This window comes from Arachis stenosperma, chromosome 2 (assembly GCF_014773155.1).
Source record: "Arachis stenosperma cultivar V10309 chromosome 2, arast.V10309.gnm1.PFL2, whole genome shotgun sequence".
NCBI lineage: Eukaryota > Viridiplantae > Streptophyta > Magnoliopsida > Fabales > Fabaceae > Arachis > Arachis stenosperma.
In genome coordinates, this window is record NC_080378.1 from 64616582 (window position 1) to 64635642 (window position 19061).

Below are 19061 nucleotides of genomic sequence, written 5' to 3' on the forward strand. Positions count from 1 at the left end.
CGTAAAGTGGCGCTCAACGCCGAGTACATGCTGCTGTCTGGAGTCAAACGCCAGAAACACGTCATAACCCGGAGTTGAACGCCAGATCACGCTATAACTCGGCATTCAACTCCAAGAGAAGCCTCAGCTCGTGGATAGATCAAGCTCAGCCCAAACATACACCAAGTGGGCCCCGGAAGTAGATTTATGCATCAATTACTTACTCATGTAAACCCTAGTAGCTAGTCTAGTATAAATATGATAAGTTACTATTGTATTAGACATCTTTGGTCTCAGTTTTGTTTTATTCTTCATCTTAAGAGGCTATTGATCACATTTTAGGGGGCTGGCCATTCGGCCATGCCTTAACCTTTCACTTATGTATTTTCAACGGTGGAGTTTCTGCACACCATAGATTAAGGGTGTGGAGCTCTGCTGTACCTCAAGTTTCAATACAATTACCATTACTTTCTATTCAATTCTCTTTTATTCTTATTCCAAGATATACGTTGCACTTCAAACTTGATGAATGTGATGATCCATGACACTCATCATCATTCTCACATATGAACGCGCATGACTGACAACCACTTCCGTTCTACCTTAGGCCGGGCACATATCTCTTAGATTCCCCAACAGAATCTTCGTGGTATAAGCTAGATAGATGGCGGCATTCATGGGAATCCGGAAAGTCTAACCTTGTCTGTGGTATTCCGAGTAGGATTCCGGTATTGAATGACCGTGACAAGCTTCAAACTCCTGAAGGATGGGCGTTAGTGACAGACGCAAAAGAATCAAGGGATTCTATTCCAACCTGATTGAGAACCGACAGATGATTAGCCGTGCTGTGACAGAGCATTTGGACCATTTTCATTGAGAGGATGGGATGTAGCCATCGACAAGGGTGATGCCTCCAGACGATTAGCCATGCAGTGACGGCGCATAGGACCATTTTTCTGAGAGGATGAAAAGTAGCCATTGACGACGGTGATGCCCTACATACAGCTTGCCATGGAAAGGAGTAAGAAGAATTGAATGAATGTAATAAGAAAGTAGAAATACAAGAGGAGCACAGCATCTCCATACGCCTATCTGAAATTCTCACTATTGATTTACATAAGTATTTCTATCCCTTTTTTATTTTATTTATCTTTATTTATCCAATCTAATCACATTTGACTTTATGAGTCCACTTAACTGGGATTTACAAGGTGACCATAGCTTGCTTCACACCAACAATCTCTGTAGGATCGACCCTTACTCACGTAAGGTATTACTTGGATGACCCAGTACACTTGCTGGTTAAGTTGAATAGAGTTGTGTCCACACATAGCCAATAGCCATTAAATAAATCTCATGCAAATACAAAGAGGGTCACAATTTCGTCCACCAATATGCCAAAATAGGTCATTCAGAATCTATCAGTCAATCCGATATCCGACCTTTAACAGAATCCGATAACTCGGATACAAACAGTCAATCCGACTGCCGACCTTAAAACAGAATCCGATCACTCGGATATAATCAGACAATCCGACTGCCGACCTTAAAACGGAATCCGATCACTCAGATACAATCAGACAATCCAACTGCCGACCTTAAACGGAATCCGATCACTCGGATACGATCATTCAATCAAACCAACATTTGATCTAAATGGAAATCAGCTTATTCAACCAAACAAGTATCCGATCTAAATCGGAATCCGATCATTCAATCAAACAAACCTCCGATCAAAATCGGAAGCCGATCATTCAAAATTAAATAAATATCTGATTGATAAACCACTATTTTATCAAGCTTTTCACCCACTTATTCATATGATTTGCATGATTTTACAATTCCTTCCTAGTTTAGTTCTATAATTGAAAACATGCTTCTTTGGTCTTAATTTAGCTAATCTTAATCTTCTCCTATTACCATTCGATACCTTGATTTGTGTGTTAAGTGTTTCAGGCTTTATAGGGCATGAAGGAGTGAGAGAATGGGAAGGAAGCTTGCAAAAATGGAAGGAACACAAGAAATTGAGGAGATGACCATCGAGAAGTGACGCGTACGCGTCAGCGACGCGACCGCGCGGAAAAAAGGAATTTGCAGTGACGCGGCCGCATGGCTCACGCGACTGCGCGGATTGGAAAAGCACAAGTGACGCGGAAGCATGGACGACGCGAACGCGTGGCAGGGAAAAACGCGAATGACGTGTCCGCATGGATGACGCGATCGCGTGACGTGCACAATCTGCAGAATTACGAAAGTCGCTAGCAGAGATTCTGGGCCGCATTTCAACCCAGTTTTTGGCCCAGAAACACAAATTAAAGTCAGGGAACTTGCAGAGACCTAACATGCTCTCATAATTCATAATTTTATTTTTAGATGTAGTTTTGAGAGAGAGAGGTTCTCTCCTCTCTCTTAGGATTAGGATTAGAATTAGGATTTCATCTTCTTCAATCATAGGTTCAATATTCCTTTTATATATTTTCCCAATTTAGTTTATGAACTCTTTATGTTTGGATTGATTTTCTTAATTAATGTTATTTGAGGTATTTCAGTTTATGATTGTTTTATTTATATGAATGCTTTTGATTTAATTTAGATATTTTCCCTTTTGGCTTTGGTTAAATAATTGGTGACTCTTGAGTTATCAAACTCATTGTTGATTGAAAATTGGAATTCTTCAAGAATTAATTCGAGATCCAATAACTCTAACTTTTCCCAAGGAAAGACTGGGACATGAGGATTTGAATTAATTCATCCACTTAACTTACCTTCATAGTTAGAGGTTAACAAAGTGGGAGAAAAATCCAATTCTCATCACAATTGATAAGGATAACTAGGATAGGACTTCCAGTTCTTCATATCTTGCCAAGAGATTTTATTATTGTTAATTTATTTTACTTGTAATTTAAATATACCTGTGCCAATTGCCCAAACTCCAAAACCCCAATTTACAAACCCATAACCAATAATAAGAACATACCTCCTTGCAATTCCTTGAGAAGATGACCGGAGGTTTAATACTCGGTTATCAATTTTAAAAAGGGGTTTGTTACTTGTGACAACCAAAACGTTTGTAGGAAAGGACTTTTGTTGGTTTAGAAGCTATACTTGCAACAGGAATTTATTCTGAATTCTAGGCCACGCAAAAGTTCTCTCATCAAAACGGCGCCGTTGCCGGGGAATTGCAAACTTGTGCCTTATTATTGGTTATTGTAAATATTTAAAAAAAAAAATTTAGATTTTTATTTTAAAATTTTTATCTTATCTTATTTTTCAAAATTCAAATTTTTTTTAAAATCATCTCTTTTTCAAAATATTTTCTTTTTGTTAGTTTTTGTTTTTATTTTCTCTCACTTCTATGAACTCTCACCCCTTTGGCTATGAGTCTGGTTACAATTATGTTGCAGGAAGAAGAAATTACAATGGGAATAGGCATCAATGTTGGAACAATCAAAGATGGGAAGAGCCACAAGGATTTAATCAACCCTCATGGCAACAACCACCTCCATCGCCTATGAACCCCCTCCTCAACATAGCTTTGGACCACCATACTCACGAGCCCCTTACCACCAAACACCCTCATACGATCCTAACCGGTACCCACCATACCAACCACCTTATGAGCCAAATGAACCATACACAGAACCACCACCTCAATATACACCATCTCCTTATCATTATCAAGATGAACCACCTGCCTACTATGAACCCCTTCTCCCAACAAATGAACCCTCATATCCACCACAAACCTCCATGGAGAAAGCATTTACCGATCTAAACTCTATTATACAAGCTCTCGTCGCCCGAATCGGACCACCAAATACCTTCAACAATCAACCCTCAAGCTCTAGTGCACTTCCTTTTCAACCACATAATGATCCACCCATCCCATCACCACTATCCATGGAAGAGCACTCACATCCATCAATCCAAGAGCAAGATGATCCCAATGATGCCATTGATATGGAACAAGAGAGAGAGGATCATCTTCGCGAATCCATACTTCATAAGGAGCTAGAGGAGGGACTAAAGATGAAGGTAGGAGAGACCCTTGAAGATGAAGGAGTAATTGAAGGGAGTTGTCACGGAAAGGTAATCATCAAGGAGGAACAAGAGTCAAGGGATCATTTCCCGGAAATAGTAGATCAATTTCATGCAACCCTTCATCAATTGGTGCAAGCAATATATCAATTAGCTTTCCGACGTTCGAACACTCAAGGAACCCCCATGGCTTCATGTGGACAATCTAATGAAGAACGTAGCATGAAGGAGACATTAGAAACTCCAGTGGACAGTAAGAAGCATGAATTTGTACTAGAACAAGTGGAGGAAGCCGGAATTATTGAAGAGGAAGAAGTGGTTGAAGACTTAGGAGATGCAGAACCTCCATGGGAAATTCAAGTCATAAAGCCTCCTTCCAAGGTATTTGAAATTGATGTTGAGGAGGGTGTACAACCTCCAAGGCATGTCATAATAGAAGACTTGGAAGAGGTTAATCAAGAGATGGAGATTCAAGAAGAAGAGGCACAACCTCCAATGCCCTTGGTGCGCAATAAAGAAGAGATTAAATTAGAAGAAAGCTACCAAGAGGAAGAGGTTGAAATTGAAGAAGCTTGCAAAGAGGTGGAAGATGTCAAAGAAGAGCACAAGGGAGTAGAGCTTCCACGTTCATTCCAAACACCTCCCCCTAAGTTGCCATCATCCTTCACAACATTCAAGTGGGTAAAATTCATATCCCTTAGCTTCCTAATTCCACTTGAATACGGGCTACTGGAGACGGATGGTCAACTTAGAGCTCTTTGTGGCATTAAGAGCAAGAGGAAGATGATCAGTGGCAAGAATTGTCATGCAAAGTTCATTATGGTTAGAAGCTCAAAGTTTAAATGCAAAGGTTAGTATAGAGCTCAGCTGAATGGGTCTAGGAAGCTGTTTGGTTACTTCAGTGAGAATTCTAAAGCTGAACCACCGGGATGGAATCATGATAATCAACTTGAAGACAGGTGTAGAAACAAGATTTGGGATCCCAGAGGATATTAGATTTGCAAACATTGGTGGAGATTCCTGGATCAGTACAAGCATAAGCCACCATGACAAGGAGCTCACCAAATGTCCAACTTAAAGACTTTAACTAAAAGTGCTAGGTGGGAGACAACCCACCATGGTATGACCGTTCTTTTTTCAATTAAATTTTAGTCTACTTTTGAGTTTTTATTGAACCTGGAATCATGCATAGCATTCATATTAAGCATTGCATTCTGCATACTGCAAAAAAAAGGGAAAACACGCACGGGACGCGGCAGCGTCGCTGACGCGTCTGCGTCACTAGTGCGTTAGGAAGAAAAGAATTGAACAGAGAGTCACGCGAGAGCGTGGCTCTAGGCGCGCCATTAGCATAATTTGACCCCACACGACCGCGTCACGCACGCGGCCGTGTGCCATGAGAATCGACGTCAAAAAGGTGCATGGGTGAAAGTTGTGATGGAATTGGGCTGGACTCGTGCTTGAAGCCCAAGCCCTCCCACGCGAACGCGTGTCCTACGCGGCCGCGTCGTCTTTCAAATATGGCCATCTACGCGCTCGCGTCACCCACGCGACCGCGTCACCCAAAATTTTTGGCAAAATGCAATTCAAACAGAGAGTTGTGCGATTGCGAGGCTGCACTCGTGCCACTACCACAAATCAAGTGACGCGATCGCGTGACCTACGCGTCCGCATCGCCTGACCTTATTGCGCACCACGCGGCTGCGTCACCCACGCGACTGCGTCGCCAGCGTCGCACACCTTAACCTAATATGCCAAAATATTTTATCTTTTCTTCCCCAATCCTAATTTTTCCTCCCTCCTTTCTTACTTACTTCTTCTTCCCTTCTTTCCCTTCTCATTCTTCTTATCTTTCATTTTCTTTTACTTAATTGCATACTTTCATTCATTGCATTATTTTCATTGGTGTTGGAATTTTATTTGGGTTATTATTTTTTTTCTATATTTTTGTGGATTATTTGACAATTATATATTACTTTTTAAAGGGTTGCTTGCATGTTCAATTTAATACTTTCAAATAGCTTATTTACCATGCATGCTATGTGTTTGTGAAAACGCCCGTATGGCATTGTGCACTATTTTTAAGATTTCTTTTCATCTACTACTATAAATGCTTGCTTTTCACAAAACCCTTTTTATATTTTATTAATTAAATATAATTGTCAATACAAACGTTATTGTTAGTTTCTCACGACTAATAATACATCTAGGCTTTTGATGCTTGATCTATGCTACTCATGCCCTTGCCGGCATGCTAATAAACATCTTGCATCCAATACTCCCCATGCCTTGCTATATTTCCATTGATGAACTGATCACATGGAATTACGACCATGTCTTTCATTCACTATTTTTTACTTGGCATGATTATCACCCGTACCGTCCTCCTCTTTGCTCCATCCCTTTGACTTCATGTCCCTTTCTCTTCTCCCTTTTTCATGCTGGCCACCAAAACGGGTAAAGAGAAATCTTCTACAACGAGCAACAGCTGAGGAACCACAACACCCACCCACCTGTACATCTCAGTATGCACCGAGGATGGTGCAATCTTTAAGTGTGGGGAGGTCGATACCGATCTCCACGGGTTAGTTAGTCCCTTCTCAACACCAATTTTTGTTTTTCATTGTTGCATTTGCATGTTTGATTGCATGTTTGTTTTTTGTGCATATTTTACCACTTGGTTAAAGTAATATTTTCTTTTTCAAGAAATTTTTATAGTATTTCACTAATTTGAATAAAACTTTTTGAAAAACTTGTTTGAAGAAATCTTATTTTGGAACATGGTTTAAAGCTCGAACACACAAAACCAGTGAGATTTTGAGCCTATTTGATTGGTTGCATTTTATCAACCAATATTTTATTCTTGTCTTGCTTAATTCTATATTTCCATTGTTTGATGTATGCATGCACTGATATGATTGAGGCCCTTGTTTCACTAAGCTTACATACCCATATGGCCTTACCCTTTCATTATCCTTTGCAAACCAATTTGAGCCTAATATACCCATTTGTTCTTTACTTTAGCTCATTAGTAACTCTAAGTGGAAAACAATAATGTCCTTAATTTGAATCCTTGGTTAGCTTAGACTAGTAAAAGTGCTCATGATTTAAGTGTGGGGAAGTTGGGTTTGAAAATATTTGGTTTGAATAATTGGGTGTTGTATATTTTAGTAAAAATGTGCAAAATAATGGTTGAGCACATATTATTGCATTCAATACTTTAATCATATGCATTGAGATAAAATAAAAAAAAAAGTGAAAAAGAAAAAGAAAAGAGCAATTAATAAAAAGGACAAAATGCTCCAAAGTGAGTGTTGGTATCAATGCATATGTACTAAACTCAATTTTAGGATGCATGAACATGTGGAAATCACAGTTAATGGGAAGTTAGATTTTGCATTTTAATTAAATGGATTGTCTTAAGTTAGGTGGAAAGTTTATGTTAATTAAGGATTCAGATTTTAGTCCACTTGGCCAAATACAATCCTACCTTGACCCTAACCCCATTACAACCCTTAAAAGACCTCTTGATTTGTGTATTGGTGCATTAAATTTTTGTTGATTGTTAGATGAAGAGCAAGCTATAGAAAGCATGATTAGTAGAGAATTGAGAGAATTGACCCTAGACACTTGAGAGTTAGAATGATATACACCACCAAGTAATGGTTCAGCGCTTAATTCTATGTTCCCTGCTTTCATGATCTATCTTCTTCTTGCAAGTTATTTGTATTGTATTTTGTGATTTGAATTAGTGAAATCCAGTTCATATTTATTCTTGAAAGATTTATTTACTTTTTCACCAAGTAGGTAGAATCATTTTAGCATGTAGTTGCATTCACATTCATAGGTTGCATTGCATGAGTCTTGCCTTTCCCTACTAATTTATTTGGTCTCCTTGAGTTTAGCATGAGGACATGCTAATGTTTAAGTGTGGGGAGGTTGATAAACCACTATTTTATGGTTTATTTTGTATTTAATTGAGTGCTTTTATCAAGCTTTTCACCCACTTATTCATATGATTTGCATGATTTTACAATTCCTTCCTAGTTTAGTTCTATGATTGAAAACATGCTTCTTTGGTCTTAATTTAGCTAATCTTAATCTTCTCCTATTACCATTCGATGCCTTGATCTGTGTGTTAAGTGTTTCAGGCTTTATAGGGCATGAAGGAGTGAGAGATTGGGAAGGAAGCTTGAAAAAATGAAAGGAACACAAGAAATTGAAGAGATGACCAGCGAGAAGTGACGCGTACGCATCAGCGACGCGACCGCGCGGAAGAAAGGAATTCGCAGTGACGCGGCCGCATGGCTCACGCGACCGCGCGGATTGGAAAAGCACAAGTGACGCGGAAGCATGGACGACGCGAATGCGTAGCAGAGAAAAACGCGAATGACGCGTCCGCATGGATGACGCGATTGCATGACGTGCGCGATCTGCAGAATTACAAAAGTCGCTGGCAGAGATTCTGGGCCGCATTTCAACCCAGTTTTCGGCCCAGAAACATAGATTAAAGTTAGGGAACTTGCAGAGACTCAACATGCTCTCATAATTCATAATTTTAGTTTTAGATGTAGTTTTGAGAGAGAGAGGTTCTCTCCTCTCTCTTAGGATTATGATTAGAATTAGGATTTCATCTTCTTCAATCACAGGTTCAATATTCCTTTTATATATTTTGCCAATTTAGTTTATGAACTCTTTATGTTTGATTTGATTTTCTTAATTAATGTTATTTGAGGTATTTCTGTTTATGATTGTTTTATTTATATGAATGCTTTTGATTTAATTTAGATATTTTCCCTTTTGGCTTTGGTTAAATAATTGGTGACTCTTGAGTTATCAAACTCATTGTTGATTGAAAATTAGAATTCTTCAAGAATTAATTCGAGATCCAATAACTCCAACTTTTCCCAAGGAAAGACTGGGACTTGAGGATTCGAATTAATTTAATCCACTTAACTTACCTTCACAGTTAGAGGTTAACAAAGTGGGAGAAAAATCCAATTCTCATCACAATTGATAAGGATAACTAGGATAGGACTTCCGGTTCTTCATACCTTGCCAAGAGATTTTATTATTGTTAATTTATTTTACTTGTCATTTAAATATACCTGTGCCCATTGCTCAAACTCTAAAATCCCAATTTACAAACCCATAACCAATAATAAGAACATACCTCCCTGCAATTCCTTGAGAAGACGACCCGAGGTTTAATACTCGGTTATCAATTTTAAAAAGGGGTTTGTTACTTGTGACAACCAAAACGTTTGTAGAAAAGGACTTTTGTTGGTTTAGAAGCTATATTTGCAATGGGAATTTATTCTGAATTCTAGACTATGCAAAAGTTCTCTCATCACCGATCTCACACCGAATCCAACCTCTCGGATATAATCATTCCATCAAGTAACTAATCTTAATCAAAATCCGAACACTCGAACACTATCATTCAATCAAATATTCGATTATAATCCAAACCCGACCTTTCGGCAAATATCAGTCAAAACAAATCCACGATCTTAAACAAACTACTCGGACTTAATAATAGATTGCCGAGCAATACTCAGAATTACTGCCGACCATTAAACAGAATGCAGTTACACAACATACTATCAATGCCTATTAAATCGGCATCTCAATAAACTCCGCCCACTCAGCCTTTCAATGATACTTCTCCATCAAATTAATAGCATTATACCATTAACACAATTTTGCCTAAAAAACAAATGGGCTCCAAGCCATAATCATAACTAGGCGAAATTCACCTATCATAACAATATATATGTTTTCTATAAAATCAACATGTGCAAATAACCAAAAGCCAAATAAATTGTTTACATAAACAGTACCAAAATTAAGAATATAAACAGTCATAAGCTCACTACAAGAGCAAAACAAATCACCAACATACATGTTTTAACACACAAAACATACACACTGATCAACTCTTTTCATCCTCTTCCTCGGCATCTCCGTCATCTTCAACCATAACTCCATCTCTGACAATTTTGCCCGAATCCATCTGAGAAAAATCACAATCGGGAGCCAAAAACTTTGCTTGCAAGGAAGCCCTTTCAAATCCCTCAACAAAGGAGTTTAAAATTTCTATTACCTTACTTTTCTCAACTTCCTTCAAATCTCGCTGTTATCTCTACAACCTGGGAAGTCATAGAAGAAAGCTCGACCTCTTTCTTCTTCAAATCTTCAACATCTTTTGCATAGTTTTCCTTCATCAATTTTAGCTCTTTCTCAAGATCAGCTACTTTACTCTCCAGTTTTGTAACCCTTACATTCTTCAAGCTCAACTGTTCCTCCAACTTCGCATCTGGCTTCTTCTCGGACACTTGACGATGTTTCTTTTCTCTGCTACGCCCTAAACTGGCAAGCCTCAGACCAACAACCTTATACAAAGGAAAATGGAACCAAATTGGTCATCCATAAAAATATCAAACAAATAACAAAAAGAGAAAGAATAAGAAAAAAGATAACAGAGTAGGAAAGCAAAGGTAAAAAATGTTAGAAAAAGATAATACCTCTCTTGCTCATATTTTACTTCAAACTTCTTCTGATAAAGCTCACATAACCTTATGTCAAACTACCAAACCTTTTCAACTCCAAAGGTTAATCCAAAATCCAAAAAACCGCTTCCCAATACCACCAAACAGTCACTTCAACTGCCCTAAGAGATATGATGTACATTGAGAAGATGCACGTCATTAATAAGTACATGCAGTATTCTCTCTCTCATTAGTATTAATTTATTAATTGTTTAACAAAGCATCTAGAATTGGGGGCTCCAAGACCACGTCAAATGCTGAGTTATACACCAATTTAATTAACCGACCTGTTCATTAAAAAGCTCAACCTGCTTCATTAAACACAATTCCCAGGCCAAACTTGGGGGCTATGATCCGGCCGTTGCAAATCCAACATCATAAACTCGGCATATCATTCATAACTCGGCATTATTCACGTTATTATTCAGAACGCTGGGGTTATAGTTCGGCATTACAGTTATTAATCGGCAATCAATGATCATAACTCGGCAATCTGCATAACAACTCGGCCGTTACACGTTACAATTTCAACAAGGTAACGCCCAACCAAAACATCATCATTAAGAACCCAATAACTGCCTTTTAAGTCAGACGACCAACAAAGGTATAACGGACCAATAGTACTCCACCTATAAGAGGTATGACATCTTTTCCTTTAAGGGCACATTGAATTCTTAATACTGACTTAAGTTTTGGAGTGCCTTTGCAGGTACACTCCCCCCTTTGTTCCTTGCTCACGCTCTGCTTAATTTGACATCTCCTCGGAGTAAAGCTCAGACTACCACAAAACTCAAAGGTCGGCACCGAAGATAACAACTCGGCGTCAACTTCCAGGGACCGAGCTCTCCCTTCAGGTATCTATACAAGAACACATAACATCCATAATTACAACTAACATCTAAAATTTAAATTCATATTTAGTAGATATTACATCTATACACATTATTTTTTAGTTATTGCATAAGTAACTATCAAATTAACATAGATTTTTTTAAAATTTTTCATCATTGAATTTGAAAAAATGTCAAATTCTTAAATTAATTTATTCAATTGAAAAATTTACTCATAACATCCATAAATTCATATGCATAACATCGATAATTTCATATTAATAACATCCATAATTTTGTACTCATAATATTCATAATTTCATACATATGATGTTTATAATTAATAAATTTTTATAATTAATATTACCAAATTTTAAACTATGTGTCTTATTGTATTTTTTAAATTATCTCGTATGTGCATTAATAGGTCATGATTTTAATTATTTTAATATTTTTTATTTAATATTCATATGTATGCTTATTTATTAATTTTAATATGACGAGTTAATAATTATTTTTTAAAATTTATTTTTTAATTTTTTTATATCTTATCTTGTATTTTTTATTTTCTAATAGTTTGTATGTAAAATATGAGTTGTACAGTAGAAGTTGTTAAAATTTTTAAATTTAACCTATATAATTTCTGCAAGAAAATTGCATTTTAATAGATAATAATGTGAGTGACAAATTTTAGGGATTTAACTTAGAAGAAATTGAAATTGATTTTGGAAAGAACATTAATGACTCCAACCACGCAAAAAAATGGTAGGTGATAAGGAGAGTAAGTGATAAGAAGGTGTATATCACTTGCTTATCAAGAGAATGAGAATTTTTATATGACATTTTTATATTGTAATTAATTTTTGGCTACCTAGCACTCCTTTTTAATAATATTAAGGATAAAGTATTAAATTGGTCTCCTATATTTAGGCATAATTCTGTTTTGGTCCTTAAGATTTAAAGTGTCCTATTTGAATAAAAAAAATTAATTTAGTTTCAATGCAGTCCCACCATAAGGTCAAAGTTAAATAATTAACAGAATGTCTTACATGATAGTAGTACAAGAACAAGGTCGATAATTTAAAAAACAAGTAAAAATTCCAAAGGCACAAAATCAATCGTAAAAGTATCAATACATTTATTAAAAGGTATAGAGTGTACCATATAGATAAGAGTAAAAAAAAAATGAAAAATTGTAATTTTGTTGTTTTCTCTTTTATTCATTTTTCGATTCTTGCATGAAAATCTCAACTAAACCAAATTGAAATCGGTCCCTATATATAATTATCCCATAAATTTTCAAAAATATCCTTACCTTGACTAATGCTAACACTAAGCAGTACACACTCCACTCCAGTGCATTCATTCACTCTCACTAACCCTAAGTCATAGAAACTCAGAGAATGTCGCACACCCCTAACTTTAACTCACAGAGGGCAAGCCCAGAGCCCCTCTCCCTGTCCCGCAAGCAGTGCCGTCTCAGTCTCTCGAACAATCGCAGCAGAGTCGTGCAGCATCAATCGTAGAACCTTCTCCTATGATCATCCTCCACTGCTAATGTCAACCTTATACAAGCACTCTGCCCTTGTGCAGCGCTATCATGGTCGTCAACCCCTTTTGCAGTCCAACCATTTAGCACTCTAGTATCTCCATCCAACCCCATCGCCTCCCTCGTAGTCGCCCACCCGTCATCGTCTGATCATATCACTACAAGAATTTGATAAATTAACGACAAATTTTTGCGAGAAATATTTTTTGTCACTAAGTCGTCACTAACTTGCGAGGAATTAGTGACGCACTAACGACAAAAATAATGAGCGGTCACAAAATTTCCAAACTTGAGAAAAGTGACTGATTAGCGAGAGATTCACAAGTAAGTTTGTTTCTCGCAAATTGACTTTTGTAGCTAAAGAAAGAGTGGGAAAAATTTTCTCGCTAATTTGTCACAAATTAATTAGTGAGTGACAATGTTCTAGCAAATCAATCACTTAGTGGTTCAATCGAATAAAAGTAAAGTAGTGAGGGATGTAATGCAAAAACCACTATAGATAATGCAAAAACCACTAAGTGGAAAAAACCACTATAGATAACAGTGGTTTCTGAAGGAGGGTGATAATGTAAAAACCACTATAGATAACAGTTTCTGAAGGAGGGAGATAATGCGAAAACCACTATAGATAACAGTGGTTTCTGAAAGATCGAGATAATGCTATAAACAATGTTTTGATAACAATGTTTTTCTGAAAGATAATGCAGCTTTTAAAAAGATCGAGATACTTTTCAAAGCATCTAAGATAGAGCTTTTCAAAGTTGGCTTGTGCTTTTCAAAATTTAAAAGTCTAATATAACCTCGTATGTTAAATAATTTTTAAATTTAATGCTTACATTTATGTCTATTATAGTTGTTCTTGCATCGATGCCTGGAGGGAGAGCTCAGTCTCTGGGAGTCGACGCCGAGCTATTACCTTCGGTGTCGACCTTTAAGCCTTGTGACAATCCGAGCTTTTACTCCAAGAGGGTGTCCAATCGCGTAGAGCTTTGAGCAAGAAACAGGGGGAGTGTATCTGTAAGGGCACTCCAAAACTTAAGTTAGTATTGATAATTCAATGTATCCTTTAGGATAGGAGATCATACCTTTTTATAGGTGATAATGTACAAATCGGTTTTGTTCCTGCTTTATTGTCTGTATTAAAGAGCAATAATAAGGGTTTGAACGTTTTACTTTTGTGAAGCAGCCCGTTAGGCTGATTTGTAATGTCACTTTTTAATAAATGACATTGATTGTCGATTAGTAACTGTAATGCCGATTAATGACGTAAATTGCCAAACTATAACTCCAATTTCTTGGGTAACAATGTGAATAATGCCGAGTTATGGATGATAAAGCCAATTTATGATATTTGAATTTGTAATGGCCGGACCACAGCCCCCAAGCTTGGCCTGGAAAAGTATTTTAATGAAGCAGGTTGAGCTTTTAATGAAGCATAAATCGGCCATTGTGAGTAGGTGTAAAATGTCAGCAGGTGAGTTAGGCTAGGAGCCCCCAGTTCAAGATGCTTAATTAAAAAGTTTTTTGGAAAAGAGTAACTGATGGTAGAAGTGACTGTTTTTAATGAGAGAGAATGAAGTAATGATGGCAATAAGTGTTTTGTCATTTCCAAAGTCTGAAGGGGCGGTTTGATGTGATTAGTAGTGGGTGTAGTGGAGTTGAAAAGGTTATGTAACTCTTGGTTGGGTGTATTTAAAAAACCAAGAGTTGGGGTTTGTGGGTTAGTTTTGCTATTTGGAAATAAATTGGGTTTGACGGTTTGGAAACAGAGAAAAATGAGTAAAAGAGGTATGTAAAGTTTCTTTTTTTTGCCTTCTTTAAATTCAATTCTTGGCTCATTGTCTGTTCTTCATCTTCTTCATTTTTGAGTTCAAAATGGGGGTATGAGAGGGATACCGAAAGGGAGATAGATTGGTCTGATGATTGGGTGAATGAGGACGTAAAGGGTCGTGTGTCATTATTTTTGGATATTGATGCTGTTAGTGGCATAGACAAGGCTGGAATAGTGAGGGCTAGGTCTGGAGTTCGTTTGGAGTTGTTGCCATGTTCAGAAGATGATAGGGTTTACCAGAGAGGGGAAGGTTTTGAATATTTCTTTATGTATAGCTGTGTGTTGGAAGAGTTGAGGGTGAAGGTTCCGTTTAGTGATTTTGAATGTCAAGTGTTAAAGCAATTGAATTGCGCTCCATCCCAATTGCATCCCAATGGATGGGTGTTCCTACGTGCATTTGAGATTCTTATGGAGTTTCTGGAAGAGATCCCATCAGTGGAGCTATTTTTCTACTTATTTCAGGCGAAAGGCGTGTGGAAGGGAGGATGGGTAAATCTTAATAGCTCACCGAGGTTTGCCATATTTAAGTTGTACAGGTCTTCTTTTAAGAATTTCAAGCAGATGTACATTAAGGTGAGCAACTCTGAGTCCGATTTTCCCTTTTATTTGGACGAAAATTTGGGGGAAAAGTTCCCTCTTTGGTGGTGTTCGGAGCCGCAGAATATTCTGGGGCCTAAAGTGATAACTCCAAGGGATGAGTGCCTAATTGAGTATTTGACTGAGGTTGTTGATCGGAAGGAGTTGATATCAGTTTATGACCTGTTGCAGTGGGAGGAGAATAAAGATGCTGTTATTGCTTACTTGGGTAAGGATTGTAAATTTGTTTTTTGTATCATGTTTGAGGTTTGAAATTTGTATTTGTGTTGCTTTCCAGGGGGTAAGTATCCAGGTGTGTCTGCTACGAGTCTGAGAGCTCGGGTGAAGAATAAAGGGCTTGACAAAGAGGGATCTTCATCAAAGGCGGGGAAGGTCGGTACTGGAGAGGTAGATCAGCCAAAGCCGAAGCGAACAAAGGTAATTTTGAAAAGGAAAAAATAAAATGTATTGGATTTGTCCGAAGATGATGAAGAGGAGGTGGAAGTTCCAGCCGAGGATTTGTGGAAGTTCTATGATAACCAGAAGAAGTTGCATGAGGTTGTTGAGCAAAGTGAGGTGTCTTCTCTTTGGGGAAAAGGTTACCCTTTCACGATAACTGCCGATGAAGTTTGCCAAACCCCTGCCAATGTAAATTTGGCTGAAGAGGTTGGAGATGTGGCAATTGATAAGTATATGCAGGTAATATTTTAACTTTTGTTTCATTTTGGATGATAATCGTGTGGATGTTCTTGTTTAATTCTGTATTTGTTTGTTGAAGGTTGTGGGTCTGAGGCTTGCCAGTTTAGGGTGGAGCCAAGAAAAGAGACATCGTCAAGTAGCCGAACAAAAGCCTAATTTGAGATTGGAGGAACAATTAAGGTTGAAGGCTGCCAGGGTTACAAAATTGGAGAGTAAATTAGTTGGGATTGAGAAAGATTTGAAATTGACGAAAGAGAATTATGCCAAAGAGGTGGAAGATGTTAAAAAGAAAGAGGCAGATCTGTCTAGTATGAGTACTCGGGTAGTGGAGTTGACTGCTGAATTGAAAAGCTTAGAAAAGAGTAAGGAGACAGCGGTCCTAGACTCTTTTATTGAGGGGTTTGAACGAGCTTCTCTGCAAGCCAGGTTCTTAGCTCCTAATGTTGATCTTGATCAGATGGACCCTGCTAAAAGTATTCGTGATGGGGTTATGGTTGAAGATGACGGTGTTGAAGAGGAGGGGGATGAAAATAGTTAATTAGTGTTTATGTTTAGTACTGTTGAACATGTATTTTGGTGGGTTATGTTGCTCCTGTAGTGAGCTTTTGACTATTTGTAGTGTTTATTTAAACAGTTTATTTTGTTTTTGGTTATGTTGACTTTGTAGAAAACATATATTGATAGGGGAATTTTGCATAGTTTGTTTGTTGGTTTCTGAGTATTTGTGACTGTGGCATTAAAGCCAAGTGTTTTAGGTAAAAAAAATTTTATAGCGGTGAAATGCCATTAATTTGAGTGGGAAATCCGATAGGAGGGCTGAGTAGGCCGAGTTTAGATGCCGAGTCATAGGCATGATAATATATGTGTTGGTGACTGGTATTGATCGGGTATTTGTTTTTATTGAGTGATCGAATTCCGATTAAGATCGGATTATGAAAGATCGATTTCCCACATATATTGAATGATAGAAGTCCGAGTTAGGTCGGATAGTTGTTTGAATGATCGGAATCCGAGTTAGATCGGATTTTCTCTGATAGGACGATCGGAATCTGAGTTAGATCGGATGTTTGTTTGATAGAATGATCGGAATCCGAGTTAGATCGGATATTTGTCTGATAGAATGATCAGAAACCGAGATAAATCGGATAGTTGTTTGATAGAATGATCGGAGTCCGAGTTAAATTGGATATTTGTCTGATAGAATGATTGGAATCCGAGTTAAATCGGATATTTGTCTGATAGAATGATCAAAATCCGAGTTAGATCGGGTATTTGTCTGATAGAATGATGTTATCTCGTTAAAACCTCTCCAAGCAAAACCCTTGTGAGAAAAATCTTGGTAGTAGGAAAAAGAGTACTGGCCTGTCCCCAGTATTAACTGTAATATAACTTTAAGGAAGATACATTCCAAGTATTAGGGAGATCTTTACCCTCTAGGGTTTGTAGTTGGTAGGCTCCATTGCCGACTACTTCTGTTACTCTGTAAGGGCCCTTCTAATTAGCTGCTAGTTTGCCATGTGCTGGTGGTTTCCTAGCTTGTTCTGTTTTTCTGAGCACAAGGTCGTGGACTTGGAAAGACCTTGGTTGAAGTCTTTCGTTATATCTTCGGGCAATATGCTGTTGCATGGCTAAATGTTTGATTGCTGCGGATGATCTGAGTTCTTCAATGAGATCAAGTTCGGTTTGTCGAGCTATGTCTTGTGTAGTTTGGTTGGCCAGTTCAGTGCGTAGCGAAGATTGGGAGATCTCCACAGGTATTATTGCATCTGAACCGTAGACCAAGCAGAAGGGTGTTTCCTTTGTGGTTGAGTGAATTGTTGTATTGTACCCCCATATCATTACTTTATTTGCGGCTTCAGCTAACCCATTTGTTTGTGGGTGTTCTACTGATGAGAAGTGTTGTTTGATTTTTAAGTTCTTCAAAAAAGATGTGAATTTTTGATCGGTAAATTGGCGACCATTATCAGTGATAATATGCCGAGGAATGCCGAATCGACAAATAATGTATTTCCAAACAAAGGAAAGCATTTGTTGTGATGTAATCTTGGCTAGAGGTTGTGCTTCTATCCATTTGAAAAAATAATCAATTGCTACCACAAGGAATTTTACCTGTCCTGTGGCTGTGGGGAAAGGTCCAAGGATATCAATACCCCATTGGTTGAACGGCCAACTAACCTCAGAACAGTGTAGGAGTTCGGCCGGGAGATGTGTAATCGGACTGTGCTTTTGGCAATTGTTACAGCTTTTGACTTTCGTGTGACAATCTTGTCATATCGTCGGCCAGTATAATCCGGCTCTGAGGATTTTTGAATACAGACTTCGGGCTCCGAGGTGTGTTCCACAAATCCCTTCATGTGCCTCTGCAAGTGCAAGTTTTGCTTCTGTTCTGCAAAGACATTTAAGCAGTGGACGAGAGAATCCTCGTCTATATAGGCCATTATTATAAATAGTAAAAAAGGAGGCTTGTCGGCGAAAGTGTCGAGCATTTTCGACGTCACCTGGCAAGATCCCTATTTGGAGATACTGTATGTATGGAGATCTCCAGTCCACTTCCTGTTTCATACTTAGGACATGTGTTAGTTCAATGCTTGGTTTAAGTAGTGTTGACTGATAAAGTGATGATCCATTTGGTTGAGTGCTAGCGAGTTTAGACAGAATGTCAGCTCGGCCATTACTCTCCCTTGGTATGTGTTGTATCTCGTATTTAGAAAAGTTTGAAAGTAAAATTTGGACGACATCCAGGTATTTAGAAAGCAAAGGGTCCTTAACTTGGTATAAATTGTTTACCTGTTTGACGATAAGCAAGGAGTCGTAGTATACCTTAAGTTCGGTGATGTTTAATTCGGCCGCGAGTCTAAGGCCGGCAATTAGTGCTTCATATTCACTTTAATTGTTGCTTGCTTTAAATGAGAAGTTGAGGGAATGTTTGATAGTGTTGCCATGGCCATCGTCAAGTATGATACCTGCCCCACACCCTTGTGGGTTGGAGGATCCGTCGAGGTATAAAG

The 19061-nt window shown here is 38.0% G+C and overlaps 1 protein-coding gene across 1 annotated transcript; it reads right to left on the reverse strand.

Moving 5' to 3' along the window:
• Positions 1–17547: 17547 nt before the first annotated feature.
• LOC130962946 (uncharacterized) lies at positions 17548–17892 on the reverse strand. Its single transcript, XM_057889104.1, has one exon. The coding sequence runs from the start codon at positions 17890–17892 to the stop codon at positions 17548–17550; it is 345 nt and encodes a 114-aa protein (XP_057745087.1).
• Between the last annotated feature and the right edge of the window lie 1169 nt (positions 17893–19061).

Bases quoted from the DNA above. Each gene is read 5' to 3' on its own strand.
- LOC130962946 (XM_057889104.1), bottom strand. From the start codon at position 17,892: ATGATATGGGGGTACAATACAACAATTCACTCAACCACAAAGGAAACA.